Source organism: Vipera berus, assembly GCF_964194415.1.
Source record: "Vipera berus genome assembly, chromosome: Z".
NCBI lineage: Eukaryota > Metazoa > Chordata > Lepidosauria > Squamata > Viperidae > Vipera > Vipera berus.
Window position 1 is genome coordinate 62,587,915 of NC_138205.1, and position 23,217 is coordinate 62,611,131.

General features: G+C 40.7%; 1 protein-coding gene across 1 annotated transcript in view; it reads left to right on the forward strand.

Moving 5' to 3' along the window:
* Positions 1–1,955: 1,955 nt before the first annotated feature.
* The window catches only part of SUN3 (Sad1 and UNC84 domain containing 3), a gene marked incomplete at both ends in the record, with an annotated part of 61,480 nt that continues 40,218 nt past the window's right edge, over positions 1,956–23,217 (forward strand). The window contains 2 exons of the mRNA XM_081344493.1: positions 1,956–2,059; positions 5,608–5,705. Of these exons, the coding sequence (XP_081200619.1) occupies positions 1,956–2,059; positions 5,608–5,705 (202 nt within the window). The remainder of the gene's footprint in view (positions 2,060–5,607; positions 5,706–23,217) is intronic.

The following is a 23,217-nucleotide window of genomic DNA, read 5'->3' on the forward strand; positions in this document are numbered from 1 at the left end:
CTTTTTTTTTTTTGGTCAAGTTTTTGACACCTTGCTAGGCGACTGGTGGTACTCAGATGTTGCCATATCCTAAAAGTGGTACAATGGGTGAAAAGGTTGAAAAGCCCTGGAATAAACAACCTTTTGTGTAATGGATAGGGATGGCCACTTAACATCTTCTCTTCCCCTCCTTGGGAATGGCAGAATCCAGTAAGGGGGTGAGATTTAGGTTTGTACAGATAGGGGGCTAGAAATGGAATATAAATGGATTCTGACACTGTACTTATGTCTAGTCATTTCTTGCTCGTGTAGTATACAGGTCCTCAATGGAAGGCAGGCTGGTTGCAATTGTTTTTTCTGCAGTTCTAACTATTCATTGAAGTCTGTGTCTGTCTTGTTTGTTTGCAGTTCTAAACCAGACAGTTATAGAGGTGCAAATGACAGACTCAATAATTCCTTTGTAGAGCTGTATCAGCAGCTTTCTGAGTTGGCGCAAGAAGAACATTCTTTGTTGTGCTTTTTTGATTACATTTTTGATGCTAGGTGTCCATTTTAAATTTTGAGATATTATAGAACCCAGAAACTTGAAGGTCTCTACTGTTGATACTACTGTATGTTGTCTAGTATTGTAAGAGGTTGTAGTATAGTAGGGTTTTTCTTAAAGTCTACTGTCATTTCTACAGTTTTGAGTGTGTTCAGTTCAATATTGTTCCGGCCACACCACAAGGCTAGTTGTTCAACCTCCCATCTGTACGCTGATTCGTTGTTGTCTCGAATGAGGCCAATCACTGTTGCACCATTTGCAAACTTAAGTACTTTAATAGAGGGATCTTTTGAGGTGCAATCATTGGTATATAGAGAGAAAAGAAGTGGAGAGAGCACACAGCCCTGGGGGGTATCTGATATGATTTCGCCTAGCTTCACTTGCTGCTTCCTGTCTATTAGAAAGCTTATGATCCACCTACAGGTGTGCTCAGGCACGGGTAGCTGATTTAGTTTAGTGAGAAGAATATCTGGAATGATAGTATTGAATGCCAAACTGAAATCTACAAAAAGGACCTTGCATATTGCTAAGTATATCCTTGTTTATATATTATAAATAAGTATTTTGTGTAAGATTTTTTATGAAGATACTTGCTAAATTGAGGTCTCAATATTTGCATTTGAGAAAAGTATTTCTGTCATAGAAAATTTGTGACTCCTTTCACCAGGGCTTTTTTTGTCATAGAACGCTCAGAACGAAGTTCCAGCACCTTTTTTTGGATGGAACCTTGTAGGGTAGGCAAGGCGGGTTGTATGATGTGTGAGTTCCGGCACCTTTTTCTTTTACAAAAAAAGCACTGCCTTTCACAAATGTAATTGTATGTTTGGTAGTAAACATCAAATTTCCTTAAGCCTGCATTACTTTTACTTTGCAAAGAAACACACTTTATATAAGGTTGCACTATGGGACTTCCTGCCATTTGACTAAAATTATAACAATCTTTTTAGTGTAATATTTGTTGACAACAATTCATTTACAAGAATTTATTTAATAATAGTGAAAATTGGATGAAAATATTCATGTACTATTGTAAAAGTTAGAAATTGACTGCATAACAGTCCATATTTTAAATACTTTGTGATTCTGTTAAATATGTATATGTGTTGCATTAACTGAAACCTTAGTACAAAATCCAGAAATAATCTTACATTAGAACAAATGAATTTCTAAGCAGATTAAGTATGATATTGTAGAAAAGAAGGTATTGTAAAATTTAAATTCTAGGTAACTCATATTTGACTTACTTTAATGAACAGCTTTGTCTTTAATAATGCACATGATTGACTTTTATATCCTAGCTATGGAGTTGGGATGTTTCCCCGTATAAAAAACATGTTGTATTTAGTTTATTATGTTTTAATGCTGCAATTCATGTTTATTTTTCTTTCAAATGCTAATTTATTGCAGAGTCAAGTATTAATCAAATCAAACTATGGATGGAAGCAAAAAACCAAAAGGTGTTTATTCAGTACAAAATTCTAATGAAGCAAGCTGTAGCAATGTCAGCCTAGATACTGACACACAAGTTTTAGAGAGGTATGCTTTATTTCCAATTTATTTTAAAAACCGATGTGCTGTTAAATAGATATGATGAAATATTTTTCCTGTCTCAAATATGCTATATGATTTCATAAAAAACAGACTGGGAATGTTCAGTGAAGTTGCATTTTCATCACAATTTAGTAAATGATTCTGAGAACACAGAAAGATATTTTTATTGCATTTTTATTAACATTTATAAGATAAAATAAAAATAAAAATTGAGAAAGATAAAGAAAGGACTTTTGACTTTTTTCAGTGCAGTAGACTATAACAAATGGTACAGCTCCAACTCGATACCCTTTGCCATCCATTCTCCTAGTGTGAGAATTAATGTAGCCTTCTATCTTAGTTGCATATAAGATTCTCACCTCTGTCAACTTATATAGTAATAATGTTCTGAATTTTCTTTCAAACTATTCATCAAAGTAAAAGGAAAACTTCTTGTTTTTGTTTTATATTTTTTAAAGATATTTCTGAATTAAGATAAAAATCTCATCCCAATATTTCTTTGTTTTGATGCAGTCCATCATAGATGATTAAAAGTAGTCTTTACAGTTACATTACCAGAATATATTTGAAATTCCATTCTACATCTTTAACAATTTGGGGGCATTGAATACCAATGATACATTTTCTGATAGTAATTTTATTATTACTAATTACTCCAGGATGCAAGCTATTCCATTGATTAACTGTTTTGATTTTCCAAAAATTTCTTCTTGTTTCATCATTAGCACACAGCACAATTTCAAATTCACTTGATGCAAATTCAAAACCATGGCTTTTCTTATATAAATTATTTTTTTCTTTTAATTGTACATAGGTGAGGACACCCTTTTGTCTCCTTCTTTCCTCTTAAACTAGGTACATCTTGAACAAAAACATATTATTTCACCACAAGTCAACCAGATTGGTCTTATTATCATTACTTTTCTAAAGAAAGCTTTTTGGAATGACAATCAAAAAGCATCTTAAGTGAGAGTTTTATTTTTCTAAACTCTTAGGATAGCACACTGAACAAAATGATTTTAAAAATCTGCATTCACCTTAGTTTGTCAAATAGGTGTACTACCCAAATCTCAATTTGGTAATTTAATTTTCTGACTAATGTTTTTCTCCTTACACACCATAGTTATCCATCCTAGTGCAAACAGCAATTTAAATGTACATCAACTAAAACTATTTATACATCTGAGGAATTATAACAGAAGAGGGTCTCAACCTATTCTCTAAAGTAACTGAGGATAAGAAAAGAAGTAACAGATGGAAACCTATCAAGGGGAAATCCAACCTAGAACTATGGAAAAAATTCCTGACAGAACAATTAATCAGAGGAATGGCTTGTCTCCAAAAGTTGCTAGAGGTTTTTAACAAGAGGTTGAACAGTCATCTGTGCAGAATGATATATGGCCTCTTGCTTGAGTGGGGTTTGGACTAGAAGACCTTCAATGTACCTTCCAACTCCATTATTATATATTCAGTTTTCTAAATCAGTTTTGAAAAGAATATTGCAATAGCTGCTTTGTTCAATTCAATGTGCTGAAATGTGGACATTCAAGAATCTACATCAATATAATGATTCAGTAGGTGTGTATAGATGCTGGTTGTTTTAAACAAATTAAATGGGACATCTTATATAAAGATATCCATGTTAGAAATAATTTTCTATGAAAAATGTACAGAAGAGATTGGAAGGTCTCTTTAAGATTTTGAAATGAAACTTTGAGATGAAGAGTGATACCAATCAGTACCTTGTGAAGTTTTCAATAGGCTAGAATGCAAACTACCTCTGCCTGAAGCTTCATCTTCGACACCCAATGAAAAGAGAATTAAATCCATAAACACTTCTTAACAAACAATAAATAGTATGAATTGTTTTGACTTACATCTTAGTAATATGTGTGAAACCAGCCACTGTGATATGCAACAGATAGAAGTTAAAATAGAAAATGATTATATGATTATCTGTTACATTTAGAGGACTTTAAATCCATACTATACCAATGGAGTCCCTGCAGATTTTATTCCGCTAGTTGTTGCTGAATATGGGGGCAGTGCTCATCTCCGTTTCAAGGCCATTGAGCCAATGCTATCTGAAGACATTTCCATGGTCATGTGGTCAGCATGACATTATGGAACACTGTTACTTTACCACCAAGGTGTTACTTATTCATCTACTCACATTATAGTTGGAGCTGGGGCAAGGATGAGAGCTTACTCCATTGCGTGGTACTCAGATCTTGAACCTGAACTGCCGATTTTCCAGCCAACAAGCCCAGCATCTTAACTACTGAGCCACTTACTGTATTTATGGCTAGATCACATTTCCAGGATTTGAACAGCTGATCACAAACATCCCTGTCTTTTTTATATTTAGTTTCAATGTATTATTTATCAATCAATCCATTATTGTATGTACCGGTAGATAGCCATTAAAAAAGCATAGCCATTTCATGATGAATGGTACCAGAAAAATAGATTTCAATATTGTTAACATATTAATTGCATTCTAGTGCAAAGTTTACAGATACACTCCTCCACCATCTCTATGAAGATCAGACTTCCTTGAAGTGGTCAGTATTGACCTCTAAGGTTCGATGCACCTATTCATTATTGTTGTTTTGTTATTATTCATTGTACTATTAAAATCATATTTATTAAAGTATTTGCGTACAGTGTTTGGGGAAGATGAACAATCTGAAACTTCATGAAGGGGTTGATGTGACGATCAGTTTGAGGACTCCAGATGTAGATACTCAGTGTTAGAATGTAGTCTGCAGGCATGGCTGTTTGAGAGATTGGCTAAGAATTAGAACCTATTCTATAGTATTTCAAATAATCTAAAAATGTATTGTTGCTGATGGTACTGAAAGTTACTAAAATATCTAGTGATTCTACTTGAAACCTGGTTATTGTAGAGAAACATTAGTAATAATCTCCTCTAAAACAATTTGCGGTGGATTTAGTTAATGTATTTTAAGCAGAGGAATCTGAATATCTTAAGTATACTTTGGGAAAGTAATTTCTTTAAATCTTGAATTTTCACAGTATAGCAAAGCCCTTAATTTTTATCAGATATTACAAAATAAGTAAAGATTTCATTTAATATATTGCTAAGGAGGTAAGATAATTGTTAAAGGAAAAAATTCAAACTGAAAAATCAGGTAATTGGGTAGTTTAATCATATATGTTCTACAATAAAAATTAGGCATGAGACTGAACCATATGCAGGAATCAACTTAAATATCTGGTAATATAGACTTTCAATAGGAGGTATCTGTATTCATTCAGTGATATTTTCTTGGATGTAATTCTGGGTTTGTTACATCTCATGTATAAAAGCAATATTTTTGAAAGGTAGAAACTAAAGACAAGCAATAACCAATCATAATCTTTATGTAATTTTAAATGCTTCATGAGCTATTGTACGTGGTCAGGCCCCAAATTCAGAATTAAGTAGATTTTTTTCAGTCTGGTTAATCTGGAAAATAATCTTATGCTTTTATATTCTTTTGCAATGTAAAGCTTTCTTCATTCCATAGTTTACATCAAAAACAAAAATTATCTTGCAGCTGTATGGACAGCCATCCTCTCTTCAGTCATAATCGAAAAAATGCACAATTTCCATGCCCAGCCAAAAGTAAGTTGTTATAATTTGGTTCCAGCCTTTTTACCTAAGATTGGATTCACTCAAACTAATGGAACTAATTTGTTGAAATTGATTAATCCACTGCAAGTAGATTTGTGAACATAAACAAGGGTTGAATTAACTTTGACAAAAATGTTTTATTTATCAGTTAAAAAAGACAAAAGAACAATAACAAAATTGCTAAGCCAATTTAAATAACATTTGCATTTATGCTATAATTTGAAATATTCTGTAGGAAAGATCAAGAATTATGTTTTCCCTTCCAAAAAACGGCCACATTAGCATGCTCCAAGTCTCATCCATAAGTAATGTCAATAAGAACTAGGAAGCATTGACATACATTGTGAAAATGGTAGTGGCAGATTCTACATCTTTGATTGTCTTTTGTTGGTTATTTTTCTTCCACATTTGGCTGATTTTATTGTTGTTGTTTTATTATATAACTACTATATTCTTTATAGTACTACACTCTGTACTCGTTACAGGCCAGAGTACAGACACCTTTAAAGCTTATGAGAGATATGACCAACTCCTAGTATCAGCAGTGGCAACATGCGGCTTACGACTACCATGTGGGCCACATGTCTTTCACAGAATGTTTTCAAACAGCAAGTTCTGTTCAATAGATTATTGTGTTGAATCACTGACAGGAAACGGCTTGTGACTGCTTCTAGATCAGGGCTTTTCAACCTTTTCACCCATTGTCGCCTAGCAAGGTGTCAAAAACTTGATGACAAAAAAAAGGAAAAAAGTATAGGTAGTCCTCAACTTAGAACAGTTCTCTTAGTGACTGTTTGAAGTTACAACGGCACTGAAAAAAGTGACTTATGACCATGACCAAGTGACTTTCACACTTATGACTGTTGCAGCATCCCCAGGGTCTTGTGATTTACATTCAGATGCATGGCAACTGATTCATATTTATGGTCACAGTGTCCCAGGGTCACGTGATTCCCTTGTGTGACCTTCTGACAAGTGATGTTCATGGGGGAAGCCAGATTCATTTAACAACCGTGTTGCTAATTTAACAACTGCAGTGATTCACTTAACAAATATGGCAAGAAAAGTCATAAAATGGGACAAAACTCATTTAACAAATTTCTCACTTAGCAACATAAATTTTGGACTCAGTTGTGGTTGTAGGTTGAGGACTATCTGTACACTCACTTACCACACTTTTAATGGGAAACTTGTGCCTGTTTCTCTGACATTAATCTTTGCATTGTTCTATCCTCTTCTCTCCTTCTGGTTGACTCAAAGAAGCTGATAGGTGATTGCAGGAGCTTTGGAGGGGGTTGCGGCTTCTGCACTTGAAGTGAGGGCATGGGGGGCATATTGGGGTGTTAGTTGGCTATCCCCCAAAGATTTCCTTACTTTAAAACAGCTCTTGGGTGGCAACAGTTACCCAGCACGTGGGGCTCAGGAGAAAGAGATGCCGGCAATGCATCCCAAAAATGAGGGACTCAGAGGCAGCTACAAGCAGGGAAGGCAGGGAGGAGGGGGGGCAAAGAAAGGAAATCAAACCTGATTGACAGGTAGCATAGTAACCATTCCCCTACTCTGCAGAAGGCAGATCCCTATCATCCCCAGCCTTGCAGGGATCTTCCTGCCCCAACGTTGCAAACAAAGGCAGGTTCCAATGAGGAGGAGGAAGAGGGTTTAAGCAAGCTTTAGCAACCAGAGTGGGGATCCCCCACAAAAAACATGCTTTGTGGGTAACCACCCAGCATGACAGAAGTGACCAAAACTTGCTGCAACCACCCAACAGATGGAGGTGGGAATAAACCCAAACAGGCCCCCCTACCAATTCTCAACAGAAATACTCACAATAATGAAAACCTTGGACAGGGGGAAGAGTGCAGGCAAGCGGGCATCTTGGTCAGCTGGTGGCCAAGCTGACCAAGATGCCAAAGCTGCCAAAGCTGCCCTCTCACGAAAGCAGGATGAAAAATCCAAAAAACGAACAGGAAAACAGGCTAAAACAGAAGAATGTCTCTTCTGAACAAGAAAAAAAAATCACATCCGCATCCAGCTCTTGTGGGTGGAGTGGGGGATTTTTATTTTTTTGCCTCATTTTGCTCTTTTAAAAAGACCGCCCCCAACACCAGAAGCCATGCGCCATCACCATTTGCCTGCTGCACCCCCCACAGACCAAAATCCCTTCTTTCTCTTCTTTTGAAACAAACAACCTACTGCCCTGAATCCTCCCGTTCCTCCCTTCTGAATTACAATGAAAGAAAGCCAAGTTTTTTCTTTTGTGATCTTTACATATTTAAATGGCTAGAAGGAAGTGGGAAAGCAAACCATCACGAGACACTCTTCTGTTTTAACTTTTTTCCCTTGTCATTTTTTGGAGTTTTCATCCTGCTTTTGTGAGAGGGCAGCGTTTTGGGGGTGAAGCTGCCCCCTTTCCACCACCCCCAAGCCACAGCTGAGCAAGACATCTGCCTGGCTGCCTGCCCAGCCACGCTCTTCCTTCTGTCCGAGGTTTTCATTGTTGTGAGTATTGCTGTTGAGGATTGGCAGTGGGTGTGCGGGGGCTATTTGATTTTTATTTTCCCCCCCCAATTGCTGGGTGGATGCAGCAGGTTTTGGTCACTTCTGTCATGCTGGGAGGTTATCCACAAAGTGCTTTTGTTTTTTGGGGGGGCTCTCCATTCTGGTTGCTAAGCTTGCTTAAATCCTCTTCCTCCACCTCTCCTCACCTTTGTCTGCAATGGTGCAGCAGGAAGACCCCTGCCAGGCTGGGGATGATGGGGATCTGCCATCTGCAGAGTAGGGGCAGGGCTCCAGCTGATTGGCACTTCTTCTGTGCTCAGCAGACATGCCAGGATCAGCGCTGGGCTCCAGATGATCGGCGCTTCTTCTAGGCTCAGCAGAAGCCCCAGGATCAGTGCCGAGCTCCAGCTGGAGCACAGCACTGATCCTGGTGCTTCTGCTAAGCCCTGACAGCCCTGAAGAAGCGCTGATCAGCTGGAAAGCGGTACTGATCCTGGTGCTTCCATTGAGCCCCAAACAAGCACTGATCAGCTGGAAAGCAGCACTGATCCTGGTGCTTCCACTGAGCCCTGAAGAAGTGCTAATCAGCTGGAAAGCGGCACTGATCCTGGTGCTTCTGCTGAGCCCTGACAGCCCCAAAGAAGCACCGATCAGCTGGAGCCCAGTGCTAATCCTGACAGCCCTGCATCTCCAGCCATCTCTCATTCAGGCTTGTGCGGTGCTGCCGCCAGTTCAGCTTATTCCCCTTCCCTGCTACCACTTCTCTAGGATGGTCGCGTACCATCTGCCAGGTGCCAATGTACCACTGGTGGTACATGTATCACCGATTGAAAAGCCCTGTTCTAGATTGCCTTATTTTTGAATTCTATAAACACTGTTGAGTTTTAATTAATATATGTTAAAGAAGTACTTTGTTATAAAGTTAAAGCCATGGATGTTTAATTAGTTAGTTAGTTAATTTGTTTATCAAACTAGTATGCCACCAATCTTGCCCAAAGTGGCTCTAGGTGGTTCATAGGCATTGAATCAATGCAGAATAAAAAACCAATAAATAAAGATATTTAAAGATTCAATTAAAATAAAATTAAGAAGGATGGAGATAGAGGAAGCAAAGTGAACACAGGAAGTGTGGTGTTCTCTATTCCATTAGCCACCTCCAAAGTGTCACACCCCATTAGGATCCCAGGCTATTTGACATAATCATGTCTTCAAGACCTTTTGGAAGGTCAAAAGAATGGGATTGAATCTGATCTCAGGGGAAGGTGTTCCAAAGGGTGGGAGCCATGGCAGTTAAGGTTCTTCTTGTTGAAATTCCTTGGCTGTCAAGGAATTTGGTAGCATGCCCCTTCTGCCAACACATTGGGGGGGGGGGGGTAATCCCATTGGTTTGAGCTGATTCCTCAGATAGGCTGGACCTATACCATAATGGCTTTAAAGGTGATGACCAACATGTTGAATTGGACCTGGAAGCAAACTACCAGCCAGCTGAAGTTCTGGATTATTTTAAAGGGTAGACCCATTTAGAATGAATTGCAGTAATCCATATGTGAGATGACAGACAGGTGAGTGATTGAGTGCAGATTGCATACCAGATCTCTCTGGGGCAGCACAATCTCATCTAGAACTAAAGATGTAGACAAGCTAAATGTGTGTTCTAATGTTATGAGGTAGTTATGTGGTGCCTTAGCTATTGTATTACAATTATTTTAATTATATCTTTCATTTGGTTTATACGAATTTTATCATACTGTTTTTCTATTGTGTATTGCTTGTAAGCTATCCAGAGCTGTTTAAGATGGCCATCCAATTTTTTTTCCTAAACAAATAAAATTACTTTTCCTTCAAAACTTACCAGTTATTGTGCTCTAGCAAAGAATCTTTGTACACCAAATAAATCTGACTAAATAATTCAAGAAAAAAATAACTAGACTGTGTGCACAATTATTAGGCAAGTGAGTATTTTGACCATATTATCATTTTCATGCATATTTTCCACCTCCAAGCTGTATAAACTTGAATGCTTAGTGGATATAAGAAATCAAGTGATGTGTATTTGTGCAATGAGGGAGGGTGTGACCTAGGGAGATCAACAGCCTATATCAAGGTGTGCATAATTATTAGGCAGTTTCTTTTCCTCAGGCAAAATGAGCCAAAAAAAGAGTCTATCCAGTCATCCAGGTCATAGTTATCCCAAAGATGCTTTTTCATGAGGCAACTGGACTTAATTGTTTTTCTTTGAAGATGCAATGTTGCGTGGTCGTACAGAGAGACGGACACTTGAGCCGGGTAATACTTCTTTATTTGGATCAGGAATGAAGCTGGAGCAAAGGGGTTACCTGGCGTTTCTTATACCTACCCAGGTGAATGGTGACCAATAGATTTAAACCTGGGCTTCCCGCCAGTGCAGGTGGCCAATGGATTTAAACCCTGGCTTCCCGCCAGAGCTGACCATGCCCTGGGGCTGTCAACGACTTGCTCTATTCAGGCTTTCCCGCCAAAGCGGTTATAGCCTGGAGCTGTCCAGCCCCCTGCTGTGCTGACATTTCCGTGTGTGCTTAACAGCATACACTACACCCCTTCCCCCATAGTGAGGACCTCCCTCTGTCATTCTGTCTCCATAACTATATACACTTATTTACACTGTACAATATTTACATACACAGGGTTACAATTGTCAATCCTTGGTTGTTTCTCCACCCCCCTAAGAACACACATAGTCTGCCAGGTAGCTTGGAGCCTTGTGCGGCCTGCTTGATCTTCTTGGGACTGGTTCTCCTGGTGGTGTGGTGGTGTGTCTAGGTTCTCTTCCTTGTTGCTCCTGTTGTGGTGGATTGTGATGTGTCTCTGTGTGTGTTCTTCTGGGTTCTGGTGACTGCCTGGTATCTCTGTCTGTCTCCTGCCTGGGGTGGGGTTGCCACTGTGCCCCTCTGGTAACCTTCCTGGGTGATTGTGTTTGTGTTTGTGTTGGCTCTTCCTCCTCAGCCCCCAGTGTGTCCTCTATCACTCTTTCAGGAGCCCTTTTCCTCAGCTGGTCCAGGTGCCTCTTCCACAGGAGTCCCCCCTCCACCCTTACTCTGTAGGAAAGGGGTCCTGTCTGTTCTAATATCTCCCCTGGCACCCATGGGTGACCTGTGCTGTAGTTCCTGGCCCAGATGGGGTCTCCTGTGTTGAAACTTGTTTTGATGTTGGGGTTCCCGGCATCTGCTGCTACCCTGTCTGGGTGAAGTCTGTCTAATGTTGTTATAAGGCGTCTCCCCCATCTGAGTTCCGCTGGACTTTTGCCTGTGGCGGTGCAGGGTGTTGCATGTTGGTGTAGGAGGAATGTGGCTAGTCTTTGCTTCCAATTTCCCTGTACTATGCGCTTGAGAGCATCCTTTGTTGTCCGCACGAATCGTTCTGCCAATCCGTTACTGGCAGGGTGGAAGGGGGCCGAGGTAGCATGCCTAATCCCCAAGGTCCTCAGGAACACCTGGAAATCCGAGGAGGTAAATTGTGTTCCATAATCTGACACGATTACATCAGGCAACCCATGTGTAGCAAACATCCCCCTCAATGCTTGAATGGTCCCTGCTGAGGTCATGTTGCCCACGGGTACCACCTCCAGCCATTTGGAATGGCTGTCAACAGCTACCAGAAATGTGTGACCTTGGAAGGGGCCTGCATAGTCTATATGTACCCTGGACCATGGTGAGTGTGTTTCCTCCCACTTGTGGACTGGTGCATGTGGTTGTTCTGGTCGTGTCCTCTGGCATGTATAACACCCCGCTACCAGTGCTTCTATCTCCTTGTCCAACCCTGGCCACCACAGGTAGCTCCTTGCCAGAGCCTTCATTCTTACTATTCCTGGGTGTCCTTCGTGTAATGACTGGAGAACTCTTTCTCTGAGCCTCGTGGGAATGATGACTCTATTTCCCCACAAGAGGCATCCCTTGTGTGTGGATAGTTCATGCCTTCTGGAGAAGTAAGCAATGAACTCTTGCCCTGGTGATTTGTCCTGCCACCCACTGCTCACCCATGATTGTACCCTGCTCAGAACCTTGTCCTTGGGGGTCTCTGTGGCTATATCCCTCGCGTTGAGGGGGCATTCTGGCAGCTCCTGAATTGCCAGTATTTGAACAGCCGGTGCTGGGTCTGGCTCAGTGTCCTTCAGAGGAAGTCTGCTGAGGCCATCCGCGTGCCCCGTCTCTTTCCCCGGTCTGTGTACCAGTTTGCAAGAATATGCAGAGAGAAATATGGACCACCGTAACATCCTAGGTGACAGGATCTGTGGTGTCTGCTTCTCTGTTGTGAATAACCCTAATAATGGTTTATGGTCAGTATAGATTAGAAATTCCCTACCATAAAGGTAGTCATGAAATTTCTTTACTCCAGCTACCACTGCCAGTGCCTCTTTGTCTATCTGGGCATAATTCCGCTCTGCAGCTGACAGGGTCCTGGAGTAGTAGGCGATGGGGGCCTGCGTTCCATCCTCCCTTAGATGGCTGAGAACTGCCCCAATCCCATAAGGGGATGCATCACAAGCAAGACAGATTGGCTGGTCCTCCCTGAAATGGGTGACTGTGGCATTGCCTGCTAACAGGTTTTTTAGTGTTTGGAATGCGTTGGCATGTTTGTCAGTCCAGTCCCAGGATGCTTGCTTGTCAAGCAACCTGTGTAGAGGTTCTGCAATTGTGGCCTTGTGTGGCAGGAATGGGTGGTAAAAGTTGAGGAGACCCAAGAATGCCTGCAACTCAGACTTGTTTTTGGGAGCAGGGGCTTCTTTGATTGCCCTGACTTTGGATGCAGATGGGTGGATGCCTTGAGCATCAATCCTGAACCTCAGGAACTCTGTCTCAGTTACCCCAATCTTGCATTTCTCCCTTTTGCGCTTCAACCCTGCTCCCCTGAGCCTCTCAAGGACTGCCTTCAATCGGGCTGCCAGTATGTCCTTGGAGCCAGCTGCGATCAGGACGTCATCAAAGTACGGACAAACCCCTGGTATTCCCTTGAGGGTCCTTTCCATCACCTCCTGGAATATTCCAGGAGCCACGCTGACCCCGAACTGCAACCGGTCTACCCGGAACGCTCCCTTGTGAGTGATGATTGTTTGTGCTCTAGCAGCCCCTGGGTCTACCGGCAGTTGCTGATAAGCTTGGGCAAGATCCATTTAGCGAACACCGACCTGCCTTGCAGGGACGCCAGGATGCTGCTGACCGCGGGAACCGGGTAGGAATGGGCACTCAAAGCTCGGTTAATGGTCCCCTTATAGTCGGCGCAGATCCTAATTTCGCCGTTTGCCTTGAGCAGCGTTACGATGGGAGGTTCCCATTCCACTCCATCGACTGGCGTCAGCACCCCCTGATCTACCAGCTTGTCCAATTCCCACTCTATCTTATGCTTCAGCGCGAACGGAACTCTCCTAGCCTTCATTCTTATGGGTTGCACCTGGGGGTCTAACTTAAAGGAGATTGGGGGACCCATATACCTTCCCAGCTGCCCGTCGAACACGTCTGCAAAATCCTTGCAGACAGCTTTGAGGGAAAGGCAGCTCTGCGTCTGGTGAATTCCCGTGATTCCGATGCCCAGAGCGTTGAACCACCCTAACCCCACGAGGCTGTTCCGCTGGCCCTCGACAACCAGTACACTTAATTTGCCCTCGAACCCCTTGTACTGCACCCTCACCAACACCTCCCCCCGGACGTTAATGGGTGAATTTTGAAAGTCAGAGAGGGTCAGTCTGAATGGCCTCAAGGGAACCCGTTGGCCGCTCCACTTGCAAATTTCCTTAAACGTTCTGGCAGAGATGATGGACACGGCTGACCCTGAGTCCAACTCCATCATGCAGGGGACCCCTTGCAGCCTCACCCTCAGTTTTATTTTTGGGGTTAGCGCCGCAGGAGCCCCTGTTAGAAAAACACCCGGCCGTCCCACCATGTGGCTAACAGTCAGTCCCGGCAACCACTTCCCGGTACCTGTAGCGCACTGGAACTTGGCTTCTACCTCGTGCAGACTGTCCCGCTGCTTGCTCCTGCAGACCGCCGCGATGTGCCCAGTTTTCCCGCATGACTGACACTTCGCCGACTTGAAACGGCAGGTAGACCGGGGATGCTGTCCTCCGCAGCTTGCACAACGGGTAGACCGGGAGCTGTTCGTGCCGCCGCCGGAACACTGGGTAGACCCGGGTTGTCCGCAGCTGCTGTGCTGGGTAGACCGGGGCCCGCAACCGCAATGCTGGGTAGACCGGGGCCGATTCGCGCTGTGACCGTGGAGCTGGGTAGACTGGGGGCCGTTCGCTCCGCACCTGCACTCCTGGCCTCTCGTGTCCGCTGCGGCTGGTCTCGGCTCCCTCATGTTGTCTCGGTTGGGGGTGATGGGCCGCTGTTGTCGGTGGATGGCGTCCACTTCCAGCTCTGCCCCGTCTGCGTCGCTGCACCCTCTCAGCTGGTGGATGGATCTGCCTTCCCTCGCATCGGACTCCTCGGCTGCGTCCCAGGCTAGGAATTCCTCTTGGACATCCCTCAGGGTCAGCTTCTGTTTGGCAAAAATTTTCTGGCGCAGCTTCCTGTCCCTCAACCCACAGACGATCCAATCCCGCAGCCATATTTCTAAGTTCTCAAAATTACAGAGGCGAGCTGCCTGCCTCAGGGCTGCCATGTATTGTTTGGCAGACTCACCCTGCCGCTGGTCCCGCTTCTCGAACCGATACCGCCAGGTGATCTCGGACGTCTCGGGCTTGAAGTGCTCGGTCAGTTTAGCCAGCAACTCGTTGTACCTGACGGAGTGGATGTCATCGGGAGCACAGAGACCGACCGCCAGCTGGTATGTTTCCGTGCCGCAGCTGCAGAGTAGCGCCACCGCTCTCTGCCGGTCTTCTTTCACCCCGTTCGCCCGTAGGTAGCACTCGAGCTGCCCCACGAAGGCTTCCCACTCCTCTGGGCGGTTGCTATTGAAAAGGGGATACTGACCCAGTTGTGCCATTCCGCCGTCTCGGTCGTCCTGCGTCTTGATCCGGGGCTGCCGATTGGATTCCGTCCACGGCTAGCGTCCGGTGCAGGATCCCACCTTCGTCGCCAGTGCAATGTCGCATGGTCGCACAGAGAGACGGACACTTGAGCCGGGTAATACTTCTTTATTTGGATCAGGAATGAAGCTGGAGCAAAGAGGTTACCTGGCGTTTCTTATACCTGCCCAGGTGAACGGTGACCAATAGATTTAAACCTGGGCTTCCCGCCAGTGCAGGTGGCCAATGGATTTAAACCCTGGCTTCCCGCCAGAGCTGACCATGCCCTGGGGCTGTCAACAACTTGCTCTATTCAGGCTTTCCTGCCAAAGCAGTTATAGCCTGGAGCTGTCCAGCCCCCTGCTGTGCTGACATTTCCGTGTGTGCTTAACAGCATACACTACAGAAGACGTTTTGCTTCTCATCCAAGAAGTTTCTTCAGCTTTTTCAGCTCTCAGAGCTGAAGAAGCTTTTTGGATGAGAAGCAAAATGTCTTCAAAGAAAAACAATTAAGTCCAGTTGCCTCATGAAAAAGTATCTTTGGGCCAAAGAAAAGAGATTTAACTGACTCTGAAAAGTCAAAAATTGTAAAGAGTCTTTTAGAAGGATGCAGCACTCTTGAAATTGCTAAGATATTGGGGCATGAACACAGAACCATCAAATGTTTTGTTGAAAATAGTCAACAGGTTGCAAGAAAAAAAGCACACATTAACTGCCAAAAATTTGAGAAGTCTCAAACATGAAGTTACCAGGAGTCCATTATCCTCCGGTGTTGTTATATTCCTGAACTGCAACCTACCTGGAGTGTCCAGAGGTACAAGATGTTCAGTGCTCAGGGAAATGGCCAAGGTAAGGAAGGCTGAAACCTGACCACCACTGAACAAGACACATGTTGAAACAGCAAGACTGGGTCAAGAACTATCTGAAGACCGATTTTTCAAAGGTTTTATGGACTGATGAGATGAGAGTAACTCTTGATGGACCAGATGACTGGATCAGTAAAGGGCACAACGCTCCACTTTGACTCAGACGCCAGCAAGGTGGAGGTGGGGTACTGGTGTGGGCTTATATTATTAAACATGAGCTAGTTGGAAACTTTTGGATTGAAGGTGGACTCAAAATCAACTCCCAAACCTACTGGCAGTTTTTAGAAGACACTTTCTTTAAGTAGTGGTACAGGGAAAAAATCTGCATCTTTGAAAAAGACCATGATTTTTATGCAGGACAATGCTTCATTGCATGCATTGAAGTACTCCATTGCATGGCTAACCAGTAAAGGCCTTAAAGATGAAAGGATAATGACATGGCCCCCTTCCTCACCTGACCTAAATCCTATTGAGAACTTGAGAACCTTCTTAAATGGGAGATTTATAGTGAAGGAAAACAGTACATTTCTCTGTGCAGCGTCTGGGAGGCTGTGGTTGCTGCTGCACAAAACATTAATCGTCAACAGATCAAGAAACTGACAGACTCATTTCTAGTTTAAATCTTCAGCTACCTGAGTAAATATAATTAAGAATAGAATAGAATAGAATAGAATAGAATAGAATAGAATAGAATAGAATAGAATAGAATAGAATAGAATAGAATAGAATAGAATAGAATAGAATAGAATAGAATAGAATAGAATAGAATAGAATAGAATAGAACCTTGGAGATGTTCTAGTCCAGCCCCCTGCTCAAACCAGAGAACCTATACCATTTCAGATAAGTGATTGCCCAGTCTCTTCTTAAAAACCTCCAGTGATGGAGTGGCCATGATTTTGGCATCATTTCACTGATCTACTAATTTAGTCACTTTATTAAACAACAAAAGATTGGTTTGGCATGATTTGTTTTTGTCAGGACCCACTTCAATCCCACATATTAAGAAAACAGAACCCTTGGAAGCAATTTCTTCCAATAGGAACTTTTCTCAAGAGTAGTTGATAGCAGAACTCAGGGAAAGGTGAGGTTTGATTTTGGGTCAGAGGGGATAGATAGAAATGAAATAGGAATGGGTTCTGACAGTTTTTAACAAACCCCTGCTGGCTACTAGTTATAATTTTGTTTGCTTTTAGTTGTTCACAGATCTTTTTTTTATTATCTTTGCCAGCTCCTTCAGAACTCTGGGATATAATCTGTCAGGTCCCAGTGATTTATATTCATCAAGGTCAGATAGGTGTTCTCTTACCATTTTCTTGCTTAATTTAATTTTTATTTCTAGTTTGTCTTTTACAGTAGTTTTTTTTGTATGTTGGGCTAAAATTTCTTTTTGTGTGAAGACTGATGCAAACAATGAGTGTAGCAGCTCTGCTTTCTCTCTATGGCTTGTTATTTCTTTTTCTTTTTTTATTAAAGAGTTTTACAAAAACAAAGTTTTACAATATATCCCCAAATCCCTCCCACCCCAAACCCATCCACTTCCCCCCCCCCACTTCCCAGAGCTAAATACAGGATTATAGTTACAATAATCATATTCTAAATAAAAATTATGCATAATATGCAATTAACCAAATTCATAATGTGCTTTAACTCCCCTTTAACATAACTACAAACAAAGTACCAATAACAATATCCCACTAAAATCTACTCATAAGCTAAATGGAACTTTTTAGTCCCATATTTGTTCTGAATATAATTTATCCATCTCCTCCAAACTGAAATATATCTTTCCTGTGAATGATCTTTCAAATAAGCAGAAATCTTAGACATTTCTGCAAGATTCGAAACTTTAAACACCCATTCTTCTATAGTGGGCAAACTATCCTTCTTCCAATATTGTCCCACCAGTAACCGTGCTGCTGTTATCATGTTCAACATCAAGTTAGTTTCTTTAACATCACAATCTACCACAATACCCAATAAAAACAATTGCGGAGAAAACTTTATCTTTCTCTTAAAAATCTTTTGAATGTTCCACCAAATTTTGATCCAAAAAGCTTTTATATTTCTACACGTCCACCACATGTGAAAATAGGTAGCTTCTAAACTACCACATCTCCAACATTTAGACTGTAAATTAGGATACATGTTAGACAACTTCTTGGGATCCATATGCCATCTATAAAACATTTTATAAAAATTTTCTCTTAAATTTTGAGCCTGAGTAAATTTAACATTTCTAACCCAAATTATCTCCCAAGTGTCCAACGAAATTGGTTCCTGAATATTTTGTGACCACTTTATCATACAGTCTTTAACCAGTTCCGTTTCCGAATCCAATTCAATTAAAGCATTATATATCCTCTTTATATGTGCACAATTTAAATCTCTAATTTGTTTTACTAAATTTTGATCTGTAATTGTGATGCCAACCTTTTGATCTGACTTCCACCTAACTTTCAATTGGGTATATTGAAACTAAGAGTAACTTATGTTTTCTTGTCTTAACTCCTCTAATGATTTAAGTTGCCAATCAGTCCCTTGCAATCTAAGTAGTTCCTTATAAGAAACCATATCCATACTCACTCGCATAGATACGCCCTCTATCGCGTGTCCAGGAATTCCCCAAATCGGTATTTTATAATTTAACTTATAATAATATTTTTTCCAGACACGCAATAAAGCACTTCTAAGAATATGGGATTTAAAAGCCCTGTCCACCTTATCGTAAAGCAAATATGCATGCCATCCATATACCAAATCCCATCCCTCAAGATGAAATATTCTCTTATTAGTTAAATTAAGCCAATCACTAACCCACGTCAAGGCAACCTCATCATAATACAATTTCAAATTCGGCGCCTTGAGTCCCCCTCTTTCCCTAGCATCTTGTAAAATCTTAAATTTAACTCTTGGTTTTTTCCCCGCCCAAATAAATTTGTTAATACCCTTCTGCCATTGATCAAGGTTGGCATCCTTTTTCAATATAGGTATCATTTGAAACAAAAGAGAAACTTTGGTAGAACATTCATTTTAACAACTGCAATTCTTCCCAGTAATGATAATTGTAATTTTTTCCAATTATTTAAGTCCCCTTGTACCTTCGACCATAGTGTTTCATAATTATTCTTATACAATTTTACATTTGAGGCTGCAATATATACTCCTAAATATTTAACCTTCTTCACTATTTCAAAACCTGTTAATTTTGATAACATATCCCTTTCACTCATAGATAAGTTCTTAGATAATATCTTGGTCTTATTGCTATTCACCTTAAACCCAGAAACCTTACCATACTGAGTTATAATTTCCATCAAATCTATAACCGACTGTAACGGTTGGGATACTGTCACAACCAAGTCATCAGCAAAAGCTCTCAATCTATAATCATTCTGTTTTATTTTAATTCACTTTATCATAGAGGACTCTCGAATTTTGATTAATAAAATCTCTAATGTTAAAACAAACAATAATGGTGATAGGGGGCAACCCTGTCTTGTACCTTTTTCAATTTTAAAGGTCTCTGTTAATCCCCCGTTAACTATAATTTGTGCAGTTTGTTGTTGATATATAACTTTCATAGCATGTAGAAAACCTTCTCCAAAATTCATCTCCTCAACAACTCTTAATAAAAATTACCAATTCAATTGGTCAAAGGCTTTCTCTGCATCCAAAAATATCAATGCTGCGGGGACTTGGTTGTTCTTATCCAAATATTCAAGCAGGTTAACAATTTGTCTTACATTATATTTCATATACCTCCCAGATATAAATCCCGATTGATTACTATGAATCATTTGTTTCAAAACTTGCATTAATCTATTGGCCAATACTTTAGCAAAAATCTTATAACCTGTATTTAAAAGCGATATAGGTCTATAATTTTTAGGTTGAGTAAGGTCTTGATCCTCCTTTGGAATCAACGATACAAAAGCTGTCCTCCATGATGGAGGAACTACACCTCCAGTCTGAATTTCATTAAACAAAATCTTTAAGGGTTCAATCATTTCAGGCAACAACTTTTTATAGTAAATTGCTGTTAATCCATCCGTTCCCGGAGCCTTGCCCAGTTTCAACTGTTTAATAACTAAAGAAATTTCTTCTGATGTAATTGGGCAGTTCATCTCAAGTTGTTGTTCTTGTGAAAGTCTTGGAAAATGAGCTCCCTGTAAATACTTGTCTATATCTAAAGCTTGTATATTTTCTTTAGAATATAATTTCGAGTAAAAATCTAAAAAACTCCTCTTAATCAAGTTTTGTTGGTAGACTTCTTTGCCTTTATATTCTATTTTATCTATAGTACGTGATTTCTGTTTTTTCCTTAATTGATAAGCCAACCATCTACCAGGCTTATTGGCATTGCAAAAAGTATTGTGTTTGGCATAGCGCAAATTAGTTGCTACTTGATCAGCCAGTAGCATATTAAATTGTTCTTTCAATAAATGTATTGAGATCCTTAAATTATTATCCAATGGATTCAAAATGAGCTTTTTCTCCTTAGTTTTAATCTCTTCCTCAATATCTAAACATTTTTGCATTTGCTTACGCCTATAAGCATTATTCATATAAATCAAAACCCCTCTCATATAGGCTTTACTAGCATCCCAAACCATTTCCATCGAGGTACCTTTATGCATATTTGTGACAAAAAATTCTTTCATATGTTCTCTACATTTCTGCAAAAACAAGTCATTTGTAAATAAATTCTCATTCAGCCTCCAGGATCTCCTACTAGCGTCTTCAGCGAAGAACTCCAACCAAACAGGACTATGGTCAGACATTGTCCTAGGAAAAATCTTAATGTTCTTAACCGAAGAAGAAAGATCAGTAGTAATCAAAATAAAGTCAATCCTGGAGAAAGATTTATGTCTATCCGAAAAAAAAGTAAAATCTTTGTCTCTCATATTCCTTTCCTGCCATACATCTCTTAATTCCAGATCTTCCTTCAAATCAAAAAAAGCTTTAGGTAATTTTGAATTTAAAAAGTTTTTAGAAGATCCCTTCTTGTCTTCAGATGGCACCAAAACCCCATTCCAGTCCCCCATCATAATAACAGATTTGTAATCCAGTTCAATTAGTCTCTGATGTAAAAATTTAAAATTTTTTTGCTGTTGTTGATTTGGAGCATATAATCCAATAAGAACTTTTTTTCCTTGTAGTATTAATTCAATACTAACATATCTCCCTTGTTTATCCGACTCAATCAATCTTGCCAAGAAGTCTTTTCTTAAGTAAATAACCACTCCAGCCTTCTTGTCTGGAGCAAAAGATGCAAAATGTGTTCCCAATCGGGAATTAATCAGATATTTTTGATCTTTTAATGCAATATGTGTCTCTTGTAAGCAAACAATGTCATTTTTATGTTGTTTCAGATAAAAAAATACTTTCTTTCTTTTCTGTGGTGAATTTAACCCATTAACATTCCATGTCAGGAACTTCACCATCTCTGGTGACCATGAGCCTTTGGAACAAGGCCTGAAGATCAGCTGTTGCTCTCTTAGGACATGCTCCTCTCACAGGCTCTGAAACAGCCGCATCTTGCGTAGCTGGACCAGTTACAGGCTTTTGTTTTTGCTCTTTTTCCATACGCTTATATGCAGCTCTTCTCATCCTCTGTTCTTTTGGATCTTCCTTTAATGCCAAACTCTGCTCCATGGCCTCCGCCTTCTGCATCTCCTCGAGAGGCAATGACATTGCCCCTTCACTCAATTGTTTATCATCTTGTCTTGCTTCTGTTCTTTTAATTCGGGGAGACGGTGGTAAACCTGCTTTCAGGACCTTAGTATAGAAATCTTTTGCTTTTAAAATTGTATCCAATCTGTATCTGGTCCCTGCAAAATTTACCACAATTCCAATAGGTATTTCCCATCTGAACTGGATTTGTCACTTCTTAAGCTCATCAGACAAAAAGGCAAAGTCTTTCCTCTTTCTAAGAATTTTTGAAGGTATCTCCTTTAAAATCATAATATCTTGGCCTGCAATCTGAATTTTTTCCCGATAAAAAGCCTGGATAATAGAATTTCTGGTTGATCTCCTGGAAAAATAAATCACTACATCTCTAGGTAGACTTTTTTGCCTGGCAATCCAGGAGTTAACCCTAAATGTCTTATCCATTTCCTTAAGTAGTTCTTCAGGTTCACATTTCAAAACAGGAGCCACTGCTCGTGCTATTTCCCATTCCAAATCTTTAGGATTCTCTTTGAGGCCTCTGATACGCAAAGCAAACTCCATGTTCTTATATTCTGATATAGTAAGCTCATCTTCTGTTCTGTCAATCTTGGCCTCTGCTCTATCAATCTTCTGTTCAGCATCAATAATTTTATTTTCCAAATTCTCCACATACTCCATAACTGAGTCCACACGAACATCCAGGTGTTCTATATGTGCAGCTAAACCCTGAAGTGCAAGCACTATATCTTCCCTAATCTGGTTGTTTTGATTAACAAATTCTTCCCTTGTTTTCTGTATTTCTTGCTGCAAAACCTGTGTAGACTGCATCACAACTTGCTGAATGTCTGTCAGTGTAAATGCAGGAGGTGGGGGAGAGGGTGGTTGTACTGTAGGTTTCATCGAGGTCTGCCCTGCAGCTTGTGGTATAGGTGAGGAAATAACATTCTTAGAAAGTGGAGGCCCTCCCCCACGTCTCGCAGCCATCTCTTAAGTTTCGATTTCCTCTTTCACCCAGCAGAATCAAAGTTCAGAAGAAAAAGAAAAAAAAGGGGGAAGAAAAAATAACAATTCTCTCAAAGTTCTTAACCTTCAATAAGAAGAAAAGGGAACAGGCTTTCAAATAAGCAAAATCCGATACTGGATAAAGTCAGTTGCAAATTGTGTCTCTTGCTTTGTAGCAAAATATAACAATTTTCAAACACAGTCACTTCACACAGGAGAGAAACATTCCAGCGCCATTTTTACTCCATTTCAAACTTGAAACTTGAAGAAGATAATGAAACTGAGTTAAAGTTAAAATCCAATTTGAAAATTCAGATCTTCCTGCTTTGCTCTGCCTGCTTTTCAAAGGAACAAAATACTCACAATCCCCTCTAAGCAGCAGGTGCAGTTGTCGCGTCTTGTTCCACTCCTTTTGGAGCGAAGACATCCTGAGAGCGGAGAAAGCCTGGGCTCCGAGGGGGCTCACCCTGTTATCCCCCAAACTAC